At 34.7% G+C, this 13,233-nt stretch overlaps 1 protein-coding gene across 2 annotated transcripts in view; it reads right to left on the bottom strand.

Annotated features, from left to right (window-relative positions):
• The window catches only part of LOC142343163 (uncharacterized), a 68,202-nt gene that overhangs the window by 29,750 nt on the left and 25,219 nt on the right, over nucleotides 1-13,233 (bottom strand). For both annotated transcript variants that reach the window (XM_075394860.1, XM_075394861.1), the window contains exons 10-12: nucleotides 6,954-7,075; nucleotides 1,203-1,230; nucleotides 1,028-1,124 (exon numbers count right to left, since the gene is read on the bottom strand). In XM_075394860.1, the coding sequence (XP_075250975.1) occupies nucleotides 1,028-1,124; nucleotides 1,203-1,230; nucleotides 6,954-7,075 (247 nt within the window). The remainder of the gene's footprint in view (nucleotides 1-1,027; nucleotides 1,125-1,202; nucleotides 1,231-6,953; nucleotides 7,076-13,233) is intronic.

Genomic DNA, 13,233 nt, shown 5'->3' with positions numbered 1-13,233 from the left:
ATCCTATAATTGTTGATAAACCCTATAACTGTTGATAAATCCTATAACTGTTAATAAATCCTATAACTGTTGATAAATCCTATAAATGTTGATAAATCCTATAAAATGAACAAGCACCCTGCAAAATTTATTAAGTAACAAAAGTGCTCTTGTACAGTCATTAAAGCACTGGACCGATAGTCTTGACACTGACACGCACAAAATGCCACTGCTACGGAAATCTACAATTTGCTTTGTGCAACACTGTACCGACAGATAATTAAATAATAAAAGTAAGAAGTACTCGGAGGCGAGTTATAAAAGACATGGTTTTTCACTCTGTTAATCATCAGTGCTGGTGGTATGATAGCCATAGAAAGCAAAAACCTCTGTGCAAGGGGCAGGTAATTCGACATTGAAGATATCACTTTTTAACTTTCTAATAGCCAAAGGTTGTGTTTTTGCACAAAAACTTTGTATTTGTAATCAGTAAGACTAGGTTCAGTAATTCTTTATCTCGTTAAACTGGATGAATCTTCTGTCACAATGTCAATGTTGAGAAATACTCGATTCAGCGCCCCACGTCAAAAAACAATCAGTCTAAATCAGCATAATGCCATACTTGTGCAAATACGCAGAGTAATGATTTCCAGTCTCTATTAATTTCTTCTCAACGAGTAAATAGTGAGAACACTAGCTGTTTACCCAAATAAATATGAACAGTTGTTCAACCCACTGAACAGGGAGATATTTCCGGTAGTTATCAATTTTGTAGTACCTGATGAAGTGGGGACATCATAGACCATAGACTCACCATATGAACAGGGACATAATAAACTGATGGAACCACATTATATACAATTTTAGATTGGCTACATTTTATTTACTTTATTATTAATTTATTTGTTTGTTTTTGACTAGATTTTATTTATTTAATTTACCTAAATAATTTGCTTGTCACGCTTTAATTTACCGTACATCAATATTAGTTCAAAAGCATCAACCAAATAGCACACATGTTGGCAACACTCGCAAAAAATCAACTAACTTTACAAGGTACTGGTCATTCTTCACAATTCGTACCACTTCATCTCTGTCCCCTATCTCAATTGCATGGTGCAGTTTCTTCAGTTGCTGATCTTGTTCTGAATCGGAATTATAACTCAAACACTAGATCTTTTAGCCAAACGACAAGCAAGGGCTGCCAAATGCAGACAACTTACCTCTTTGTTTCACAGGAAGCGTGTCCGGCTAAAACATACGAAGCAGCTCTGTTATATGCCAAACAAAGTAAAAAAAACAGCTCAAACTCACCAAAATGAAGTTTTCATTCCTTATTATTTGAATTAGTTTACTTTACCAGCTACAGTTAACAAATTTGTAGAAAGTTACAAAAGAAAAACTGCCTGGAGGGGTCTCTAACGAGTCGTAGACTCATCTAGTAGAGGCCCAGAGAAAGAATCGAAGAGCAACAAAACAGAAAAGGTTAGACGACTCAAAAGAACAGTTTGATTATTGATTGATTTTGTTTTATATATATTCGTTGAGAAGCTCAGCAATGTACAATTCGTAGACGGTTAGGATGATGTTTATATCCATGATATCGGAAACGCTGTCACATCTGTTTGAAAAACTTGCTCGTATGATCCTTTTCTGCATTTTTACAATTACATCCAACAAAACTTTGCTTGTGTTCACATTTACATTTCATTACATTTCACTATGCCACTGACTCGATTTGCGGACAACATTAAGCTGAATAGGAGAAAACGGTCGTTATAATCTCCGAGTGTAGTTTGCCTTTCTATCTATTAAGTAAAAACCAACAAAAAGCCGGAAAATAGCCGTCGTTGACCCCACTGACCGCCTTCGGGAGCCAAATAATTAAGAAAAAGAGAAATATTGACGAAATGTTCTAATTTGGTCACGTTTCATTAGACACATATGCTGAAGTCAGCCTGTAAATTGGAGGACTATAAGCGTAATTATAATACCACTCAGCTGTATACTCCAAGGAACTTTGATAACGTAAAGCAAACCTTAATCTTATTGCCCGAGCTTCAGTGGTTGATCATGTCTCCATTGATTTTGCGTTTTGACCTTAAACGTATTTGCATAAACTTGCTGAATGAATTATGAATTCCATTTACGGGAAACATCAAATTACCTCACTTGCTGTTTCAACAGAATGGAATTCATAACTCATTCAGCAAATTAATGCAAATACGTTTAAGGCCAAAACGCAAAATCAATAGAGATAGGATCAACCACTGAAGCTTGGGCACTAAGACTGAAGTCAAACGTGAAGTCAAAATCAAACGTGACTTATGTAAAACGAAAAGACAAAGTATATAAACATATCAGGCAAGCCGTGAAATGCAAACCAAAGATTTTCAATTAACAACAAAAATACACCTAAAAAAGACTTAACTGATTCGGAAAAGCATTAAAAACCGATAAAAATCTCGAGAAAAAACAGTCAAATTAAGGTAAGTGGACAAAGAATCTACATAAAAAGCAAATTTCTGTTCAAAACTTTTTAAATTACACTTCAAAAAATTTTCACGGCGGAAAACCAATCGCTTGTTTGCTCCACTTCCTGTTTTGGCGTAAAACATACGAAGCAGCTGTTATATGCCAAACAAAGTAAAAAACCAGCTCAAACTCACCAAAATGATGTTTTCATTCCTTATTATTTGAAATAGTTTACTTTAATAGCTACAGTTAACAAATTTGTAGAAGGTTACAAAAGAAAAACTTCCTGGAGGGGTCTCTAACGGGTCGTAGACTCAACTAGTAGAGGCCCATAGAAAGAATCGAAGAGCACCAAAACAGAACAGGTTAGACGACTCAAAAGAACAGTTTGATTATTGATTGATTTTGTTTATATATATATATATATATATATATATATATATATATATATATATAGCTAACGAATACCTTAAAAAACTTCTTTTATTCAGCATTAGAAATTTTAATTATATTTTTGAAAAAGGTGATTTCCCTTTTACGAAACTATATGCTTTACGTATTTGGTTTTTCAGCGCGCTTTCTACAACATTTGAGCAGCGTTTATTTTTAGCAGCATTCCCCTTGTTTTGCCTATAGTCAGACAACGTTACTTCTATTACTCAAAGTTCAAATGATCAAAACTTGATCTACCCCTCACTTGCCAGAACATTTCGTTGAGAAGCTCAGCAATGTACAATTCGTAGACGGTTAGGATGATGTTTAAATCCATGATAACGGAAACGCTGTCACATCCGTTTGAAAAACTTGCTCGTATGATCCTTTTCTGCATTTTTTCAATTACATCCAACAAAACTTTGTTTGTGTTCACATTTACATTTCATTACATTTCACTATGCCACTGACTCGATTTGCGGACAACATTAAGCTGAATAGGAAAAAACGGTCGTTATAATCTCCGAGTGTAGTTTGCCTTTCTATCTATTAAGCAATAACCAACAAAAAGCCGGAAAATAGCCGTCGTTGACCCCACTGACCGCCGTCGGGTGTCAAATAATTAAGAAAAAGAGAAATATTGACGAAATGTTCTAATTTGGTCACGTTTCATTAGACACATATGCTGAAGTCAGCCTGTAAATTGGAGGACTATAAGCGTAATTATAATACCACTTAGCTGTATACTCTAAGGAACTTTGATAACGTAAAGCAAACCTTAATCTTAGTGCCCGAGCTTCAGTGGTTGATTATGTCTCCATTGATTTTACGTTTTGACCTTAAACGTATTTGCATAAATTTGCTGAATGAATTATGAATTCCATTTGCGGGAAACATCAAATTACCTCACTTGCTGTTTCAACAGAATGGAATTCATAACTCATTCAGCAAATTTATGCAAATACGTTTAAGGCCAAAACGCAAAATCAAAAGAGATAGGATCAACCACTGAAGCTTGGGCACTAAGACTGAAGTCAAACGTGACGTCAAAATCAAACGTGACTTATGTAAAACGAAAAGACAAAGTATATAAACATATCAGGCAAGCCGTGAAATGCAAACCAAAGATTTTCAATTAACTCAACAAAAATACACCTAAAAAAGACTTAACTGATTCGGAAAAGCATTTAAAACCGATAAAAATCTCGAGAAAAAAACAGTCAAATTAAGGTAAGTGGACAAAGAATCTACATAGAAAGCAAATTTCTGTTCAAAAGTTTTCAAATTACACTTAAAAAAATTTTCACGGCGGAAAACCAATCGCTTTTGTTTGCTCCACTTCCTGTTTTGGCGTAAAACATACGAAGCAGCTGTTATATGCCAAACAAAGTAAAAAACCAGCTCAAACTCACCAAAATGATGTTTTCATTCCTTATTATTTGAATTAGTTTACTTTACCAGCTACAGTTAACAAATTTGTAGAAAGTTACAAAAGAAAAACTTCCTGGAGGGGTCTTTAACGGGTCGTAGACTCAACTAGTAGAGGCCCATAGAAAGAATCGAAGAGCACCAAAACAGAACAGGTTAGACGACTCAAAAGAACAGTTTGCTCATGGATTGATTTTGTTTATATATATATATATATATACATATATATATATATATATAGGCTAACGAATACCTTAAAAAACTTCTTTTATTCAGCATTGGACATTTTATTTATATTTTTGGAAAAGGTTAATTCCCTTTTACGAAATTATATGCTTTACGTATTTGGTTTTTCAGCGCGCTTTCTACAACATTTGAGCAGCGTTTATTTTTAGCAGCATTCCCCTTGTTTTGCCTATAGTCAGACAACGTTACTTCTATTACTCAAAGTTCAAATGATCAAAATTTGATCTACCCCTCACTTGCCCGAACATTTCGTTGAGAAGCTCAGCAATGTACAATTCGTAGACGGTTAGGATGATGTTTAAATCCATGATAACGGAAACGCTGTCACATCCGTTTGAAAAACTTGCTCGTATGATCCTTTTCTGCATTTTTTCAATTACATCCAACAAAACTTTGTTTGTGTTCACATTTACATTTCATTACATTTCACTATGCCACTGACTCGATTTGCGGACAACATTAAGCTGAATAGGAAAAAACGGTCGTTATAATCTCCGAGTGTAGTTTGCCTTTCTATCTATTAAGCAATAACCAACAAAAAGCCGGAAAATAGCCGTCGTTGACCCCACTGACCGCCGTCGGGTGTCAAATAATTAAGAAAAAGAGAAATATTGACGAAATGTTCTAATTTGGTCACGTTTCATTAGACACATATGCTGAAGTCAGCCTGTAAATTGGAGGACTATAAGCGTAATTATAATACCACTTAGCTGTATACTCTAAGGAACTTTGATAACGTAAAGCAAACCTTAATCTTAGTGCCCGAGCTTCAGTGGTTGATCATGTCTCCATTGATTTTGCGTTTTGACCTTAAACGTATTTGCATAAATTTGCTGAATGAATTATGAATTCCATTTACGAGAAACATCAAATTACCTCACTTGCTGTTTAAACAGAATGGAATTCATAACTCATTCAGCAAATTTATGCAAATACGTTTAAGGCCAAAACGCAAAATCAATAGAGAGAGGATCAACCACTGAAGCTTTGGCACTAAGACTGAAATCAAACGTGACGTCAAAATAAAACGTGACTTATGTAAAACGAAAAGACAAACTATATAAACATATCAGGGCAAGCCGTGAAATGCAAACCAAAGATTTTCAATTGACTCAACAAAAATACACCTAAAAAAAGACTTAACTGATTCGGAAAAGCATTAAAAACCGATAAAAATCACGAGAAAAAACAGTCAAATTAAGGTAAGTGGAAAAAGAATCTACATGGAAAGCAAATTTCTGTTCAAAACTTTTCACATTACACTTCAAAAAAAATTTCACGGCGCAAAACCAATCGCTTGTTTGCTCCACTTCCTGTTTTGGCGTGAACAAAATCTGCAACTTGATCTCAAAAATCACGAGAAAATGTGAACAGATTTAAAAAACATAGCTGGAAAAATTCCAGAAACGACTCGAATTCGCCATTATCCAATAAACTAGTCCTTCGAATTACTAGTATCAACTGGCAGAACGCATGAAAGCAGAGAAATCAATAAACTCAAAAAATAACAGAAAAGAAAAATAAATAAACCAAAAAAACTAGTATAAGTATACATAGAAACAAAAAACTTTGTTTCATACAACCAAGACTATAAATTTGATCATAAAATACTTCTTTTTAAGCCATACACACATTTAAAAAGGAGGAGAACTAAGAAATGGAGAAAAATTGCAACCAATTTTTCAATGGCTGTGTCAAATTTTATATTAACTCTCATCGCACCAAAAAATTTCACCTTATTCGTAATAAAAATGCCTAGGAGCGTTAAACGTCAATTCAATTAATAATAAAGGCAATGAAACAATACGATACAAAAATATTGAAATGCCAAAAAATCCGCAAAATAGTTGCGAAAAACTCCCTTTAATTCCCACAAACTTCAAAACTGCCATCAAAACAACCCGAATATTTTCAATTTAGTCTACAAAGATCTTACACATCTGAAAAAAATAAAACTACAATTAAATAGTTTGAAGAAGCCTCATTTGAGCAAAAAATTCTTTCGCTTAGCGAAAATGTTTGTATGCCTACAGTTCTCTCTCTATTTCAAAGGAAGGTATGAACAAACCATTCACTCTCTTTTTTTAGCTCTTTGAATTTTTTTTGCCAAAACATTAATCAAACTTTATTTCACCCTCTGAACTTCCGGTTTTCTTTTTCTAGCTCACTTTAAAAAACAAAAAAAAATAAAAGCGCCTCTTCGATTCGTAACAAGACAGCGCACCAATAAAATTCAAATTCTTCAAATTGTAAAAAAGGAGAGCGCTTAAATAAAAGCCTTTGAAAAGCTGACGGCGGCTATTAATTATAGGTTTTAGACAAATCTAACATTTTCTTAGTTAAGAGTATTTAAGAGATACTTTTTGCACCAGAAACGACGCTCGATATCTCACCTCTTTCTCAATCAGTGCCGCCTTTTCCTTCTCCTCGGTAGGTGATTCCTTCTCAGAGTCTTTCTTCTCCTCTTCATCTTCATCCTCACTGCTGCTACTCGATGATCTCGCACTTGATGCTTCTATAACACACCAACATGACCAATAGTAACATTTGATTGCAACAACTTTATTCTAGGCACCCAAAATTTAAGACGTTCATTTTGTAATGAGCTATATATTGTTCAACTTTTATTAGCAGAATGTCAAATATACAACTTTATATAATCGTCCTTCGTCAAACTCTAAAAACAACCCTTCACATAAATTTATGTCACCAAAACATTTTCAGTGAATCTCATACTTACAGTCTAGTAAGCCGAAAGGCACCAAGAAAACTTAAAAGGGGGGAGGACGAAAAATCAAAAGGTCAGACGAAAAATCGGCCTAGCGAAAAACCACATATAAATGCCGCAGGACTAAAATAATTGCTACAAACTTCGTTTGAGAGCAATTAAACCAATCATACATACAGAAAAAAACTACTGTAATAAACTGTAGAAACTGAGCTTAATCAAACCCAGCCGAAAATGTGATCGCACAAACAGGAAAACATGAAAACACAAACTTGAAGAAGGAAATAAATTCAAGGTATTCTTGCTCGTTCTTATGCCGACAAGCGTATAAAATATGCGTAAATTGTTATCAAAGAAATCTTCTTTTGAGAGCAATTTAGTATGGAGAAAACAGTTCTTTGTGCTTTGATTTCGCTTTTTGCCCTTAAATTTTCTGAATGAATTCTAAATTGCATTCAGTTGAAGCAGTGAGAAGCAGTCAGAAACCAAATGTTAAAGTCACGCGTGCCGTCTTGTGTAAACTAAAAAATACAGGTAAAAAGAATTTTACAAATTCAAAATTATCGCCTCTGAGAGGCTGACAGCGGCTATTATTAAACTTAATCTACTACCTTAATTTCAATTGCAGAGCCGTAAATGGATGGTCAGTCATATTGACCTTTGAACGCCCTATTTATAAAGATCCACTGAGAACACAAAACAGTCTGAATCAACGTCTCAAAACTGTAAGAAACCAAAAACATACCCGACAGATTGCCGTAAATAGCCGCTATTGATTACCATTACACAGGCTGGGATTGAAATAATAAACTTAGTAGAAAAAGTGCGAACTATTTTCACGTCATTTTGTAGTTGAACATACTCCTGTTTAATAGTGAGACAATACAGGAGCTAGTATCAATACCAATAATCATTAGAGATGGTAACTACGACTTATAACAACCAAGTTCCACTAACAGGCATCTAAACCTTGGCTCTACGGGTTTATCCCGTTTCTATTTGATTTCGTTTCTTGATACTGACTCCGATCATTTTGAATCGCTTTGCTGATCAACTTCTGTTCAAACGCACTTTAAGGAGAACGAGCAAAAAATGAAACTAGCATAGAGAAGTCGAAGATTTCATGCAAAATGTGTATCAAGCTGTTAACTAAATTGAAGCAGATAAAAAGAATTTTAATAAAAATTCAAAATTATCGCCTCTGAGAGGCTGACGGCGGCTATTATTAAACTTAATCTACTACCTTAAGATCAATTGCAGAGCCGTAAATGGATGACCAGTCAAATTGACCTTTGAACGCCCTATTTATAAAGATCCACTGAGAACACAAAACAGTCTGAATCAACCGTCTCAAAACTGTAAGAAACCAAAAACATACCCAACAGATTGCCGTAAATAGCCGCTATTGATTAACATTACACCGACTGGGATTGAAAAAATAATAAACTTAGAAAAACAACTTCAAAGTGCGAAATATTTTGACGTCATTTTGTAGTTGAACATTCTCCTGTTTAATAGTGAGACAATGCAGGATCTAGTATCAATATCAATAATCATTAGAGATGGTAACTAGGACTTATAAAAACCAAGTTCGAGTAACAGGCATCTTAACCTTGGCTCTACGGGTTTATCCCGTTTCTATTTGATTTCGTTTCTTGATACTGCCTCCGATCATTTTGAATTGCTTTGCTGATCAACTTCTGTTCAAAAGAACTTTAAGGAGAACGAGCGAAGAATGACACTAGCATATAGAAGTCGAAGATTTCATGCAAAATGTATCAAGCTGTTAACTGAGTTGAAGCGAAACAAAGTTTGGTTCTACGAGGAAGAAAAACCTATTAGGAAAAATCGTGAAGCAATTTAATGAAATTCTACTGACTAAACAAAATAAATAGACCGAGAACGGATTACGAATGGATTGGGAAAACTATTTGGAAAAAATCCGATCATAAAATTCCTATTTTGCCGTGACCAAAATCATCACTTTAATTTGACTTCAAAAATCATTAAAATGTGTGAACAGATCTTAAAAAACCATAGCCGGAAGACTCCATAACCGAATCGAAGTAGACAAAAACAGTTCTTATTTAAACGACTAAAACGCGAAAAAAACTGTAAAACGGTAAACACGGAAAAAAGCGAGAAACATAGAAACTACAAAATTTTTTGTTTGCAAAATTTTCTACGAAATTCAAAACGCTGCTTCCCATCAATTTTACTGCGGCAATGCTCTAGAAAGTTTCTCTGCTCAATTAGTCACCTACCCAATGCCTGCCTGTCGGAGACATCGTAATCAACAGTTGATAAAACAAAGAAAACAAAGAAAATAATAATTTTGTATTTACTAAATTTTATAAACTGCACTATTTAGCATTGAATTTTCAGCCTTAGTATCTATACTTATTAAATATCTGTCGATTAACGAGCAAACAAAGAATCATAGGAAAAGCGCAAAAGTTCTTAAACAGAGGGAAATGAGCCACAATTCGAATAAAATTACTCCATTTTCTTTAACGAAGCCAATTCACATTCAATATCAATCAAGATAAAAGATCAACAAAAATACACTTAAAACAAAACTGATCCATAAAAGACCCCAATTTCTACAAAAAATCGAAAAAGACCGTAGAAAGCGCTGAAAAAGCGTTCGCCAGGGTAAAATGTCAAAATTAACTCAAAATATGATTTAAAAATTTATTAATTGTATCAGATGGTAAAAAATACTTAAAAACATGGTATTAGTACCCAAAAAACATGAGAAAAACACCTTTGGCTGAAAAAGTAAGAGTTAGGACTAGAAAACAGCTTTCCAAAAGCCGCATGTGATCAAAAAATATCTCTTGCAAAAACTTGACACACTCAATTTTCTCGCTCTTAGAATAATGCATGAACAAAACAATTAATCCCTATTTCACTCTGCTTTTGACTTATATTCAGCAGATTGACCTAAAGCCTTGTTTTCACGTGCGGCATTTGACTTTGCATCATGCGAAAAGAGAAGTCACCGACCAAAAAAATAGCAAACCATAACTCCTCTTCGAGTCGTAAAAAGACAGCGCCCCAATACAATTCAAATTCTTTGAATTGTAAAAAATAGGAGCGCTATGATAGCCGGCTGAGTAGATGAGAAGGCGGCTATTAACAACTGACTCTCGGGCGGATTGCTTACAAACGACTGACGAGCAGTTGATGTGGAGCGAAGTGGCGGCATTGGCACGGGTATCGTGAGGTGAGTGAACGGGAGTGCTCAATCAAGCGTGGGGATGGTTATGAGGGTGTGAAATCGGAGGGGACGGACGAATCGGGTTGGAGGAATGGGGTGGGAAGTGTTATATCTAAGCAGCGAAAACTGCCCTTCATCATTAATTTGTTTTCTCAGCAGCTTCGGTGAAATGTACACGTGGAGTCTAGTAAAGCTGTAATAGAGCTGATCAGTACCTTAATGCGCTCCGATTTTTTGCCGTTTTTGAGGACGAAAAAATCAACAGCTTCAGACACAAAATCGACCGAGCAAAAAGTCGCATTAAAAGAGCCCAGGACTAGTATACTTGGTAGAAATTAAATTTTTTTGAAATAAATTCTTCAATCATGAAACGTGTGCTCATATAGATCCTTCAGATTGACTTTAGAGAAACCTTAAAAATTAGCACTTTTATAGGCATTGTTTACAAAGTTAATTGGCTCTAAAAAAACGAATAATAATGAAAGCACGTTTTTCAAAAAAAGATCAAGCGACCACTCGCATAAAAAATACCAGTAGAGCCCCAAACAGCTAACAACTCCGCTTGCGAGCAATTAATCAAAGGTCAGCAGACTGCAATTGTTAACTCTAGAATCTTCTCTCACGCTCTCAACTCTTAGAGTAGTAGACTCCTCAGAGCTAAATGAGTATGCATGAAAAATTCAAAGCGATAAAAACCTTCAATAAAAAGGATCAAACCTCAAAGCCAAAATTGTACGCAGAAAACTCGCGCCATGATCCTGACAATAAATGGACAAAATATGAAATGCGGCATCAACAACGACATACTGAATATCTGAAATAGTTATAGACGCCTGGTCAAATTGACCTCATATAAATTTTTCTTCTAGCATTCATTGTGAATTTGTTACTCATGCGTATGAATACTGAGCAAGTCATGTCCAACGCCAAAATCATTTATACATCAAATCAAAAGGTTGGCATTCTGTTTACACAAGTAAATAATGAGACATTTTTTGAGCACCACTCACAATCACAAAACGCATATTTGCTCATAGCTAATTAGTAGAGTCAGAACTTCAAACTGCAAATCTTAAAATCGTCCTCGCGTTTTAGTAGCCAGCAGCAGAAACAAGCTACACAAAAGCAGTAAATTCACGCGTTGTTCAACATAGCAAATTTATTAAACACAAACAGCGCAGTAAGGCAAGCAAGTTCTTTTGTTGCTCAAAACAATAAAAGTGAACAAGGCTTGAAAGTGCCGTTAAATTATCTAATATGACAGCAGAGAATGTTTCGTAATTATTGAGCCAGGCATTCGAGCACCACCTTTATTCAAAACAAAAAATTAAACATCACAAGCACCTCAAAGTTTATACGTTTCAACTCCCACAATTGACATCGGCAAAAAAGGCGTCAGCTCTCAACAACTCGGGACAAAATTCTTGGAGTCGAAACAAATTCTTGCACAATTAATAGGTGTGTTTAAAAATAGAGAAGACAAGTTTTCTGATGGCTATGATCGTTGCAGGAATCATAGACAGAGCAGGTACTCGAAATACCAATCTGCAAAAGCGAGTATGTATGAAATCTATCTAACTGCCATCGTTGGCTCCCATGAACGAAAAAATAATTTTGCAATCTTTCATAATGACAGAAGCAAACTTGTGCACGGCCGCTTAACGGGGGCAAAACGAACTGAAGACAGAATTTAGACTAATCTTAAAAAAATGGAGTGAACTCACACCCCCCTCAACTGATTTTTTTGGTATTTTTGCTTATCATTTTGAAAAACAGGAAAAACAACATGAAAAACCAAAATTGTTATCTGGAAAAATATCTGAGAAAAATTTCTTCACAAGTTGCGACTCAGAAACAACTATTCGCAAAACAACATGCAGTACCAATAGTCATCACACAATAAATGACTGCAAAAGAAAATACAAATTTATAATAAAATAGCCGGAAGGATTCCGAAAAAGACTCGAAGATACCTTCGCCAAAAAGCTGCCTGTCGAAAATCTAGTTTCTGATCGCATTGAGCCTCAAAGAAGCGAGAAGACTATGCTAATCGAATTTAAAAGATTTACTTTAAAATTTACTTAAAATTTATTTAAAATTTACTTTAATTTAAAAAAGTACTTTAAATGAAAATTCAATTAATTTTTCAATTTGCACAAGTACAAATACAAAGAGAAAACAATATTACAAGTGATCGAGGGTCTTTCCCATTATAGCCCCCAATGAAAATATGCCCCCATTATGGTCTACTTACCATGGGGGGGCTATAATGGGAAAGACCCGTAATAGAGACAATTTAATTGCTCGCACAAATTCGAACAACCCAAAAACCCTCTCTAATTTTGAAAAACAGCGATAAACTAGATTTAGAAAAAATTTAACAATTTTTCGCATTTTTTGTCAAAATTCAGAGGAATAAATTGCTTGGTACCAAAGAACCTATTTAATTTGTAACCAAAAATACCCACGAGCATTAACATTATATTCAGTGACATTCAGTGACAAGTTAAAGCAATATAATACAACAATAGGCCAGAAATGGCTAAAACCGGAGAATTTGCTGAAAAACCTCCAAATTAGCGTAAAACTCCCTTTAATTACCAAAAAACTTAAACTCTATCAAAACAATCAAAAAACTATAACTAATCTAAAATAAGCTCTTAGACAAAAGAAGTTTCAAAAACAAAAAAAAAACGCTTGCAAAGGCCGCGCGTGAACAAAA

The sequence above is a fragment of the Convolutriloba macropyga genome, chromosome 7 (genome assembly GCF_964194025.1).
Source record: "Convolutriloba macropyga chromosome 7, txConMacr16.3, whole genome shotgun sequence".
In the NCBI taxonomy this organism is placed as follows: Eukaryota; Metazoa; Xenacoelomorpha; order Acoela; family Convolutidae; genus Convolutriloba; species Convolutriloba macropyga.
This window is presented reverse-complemented; position numbering and strand designations above follow the sequence as displayed.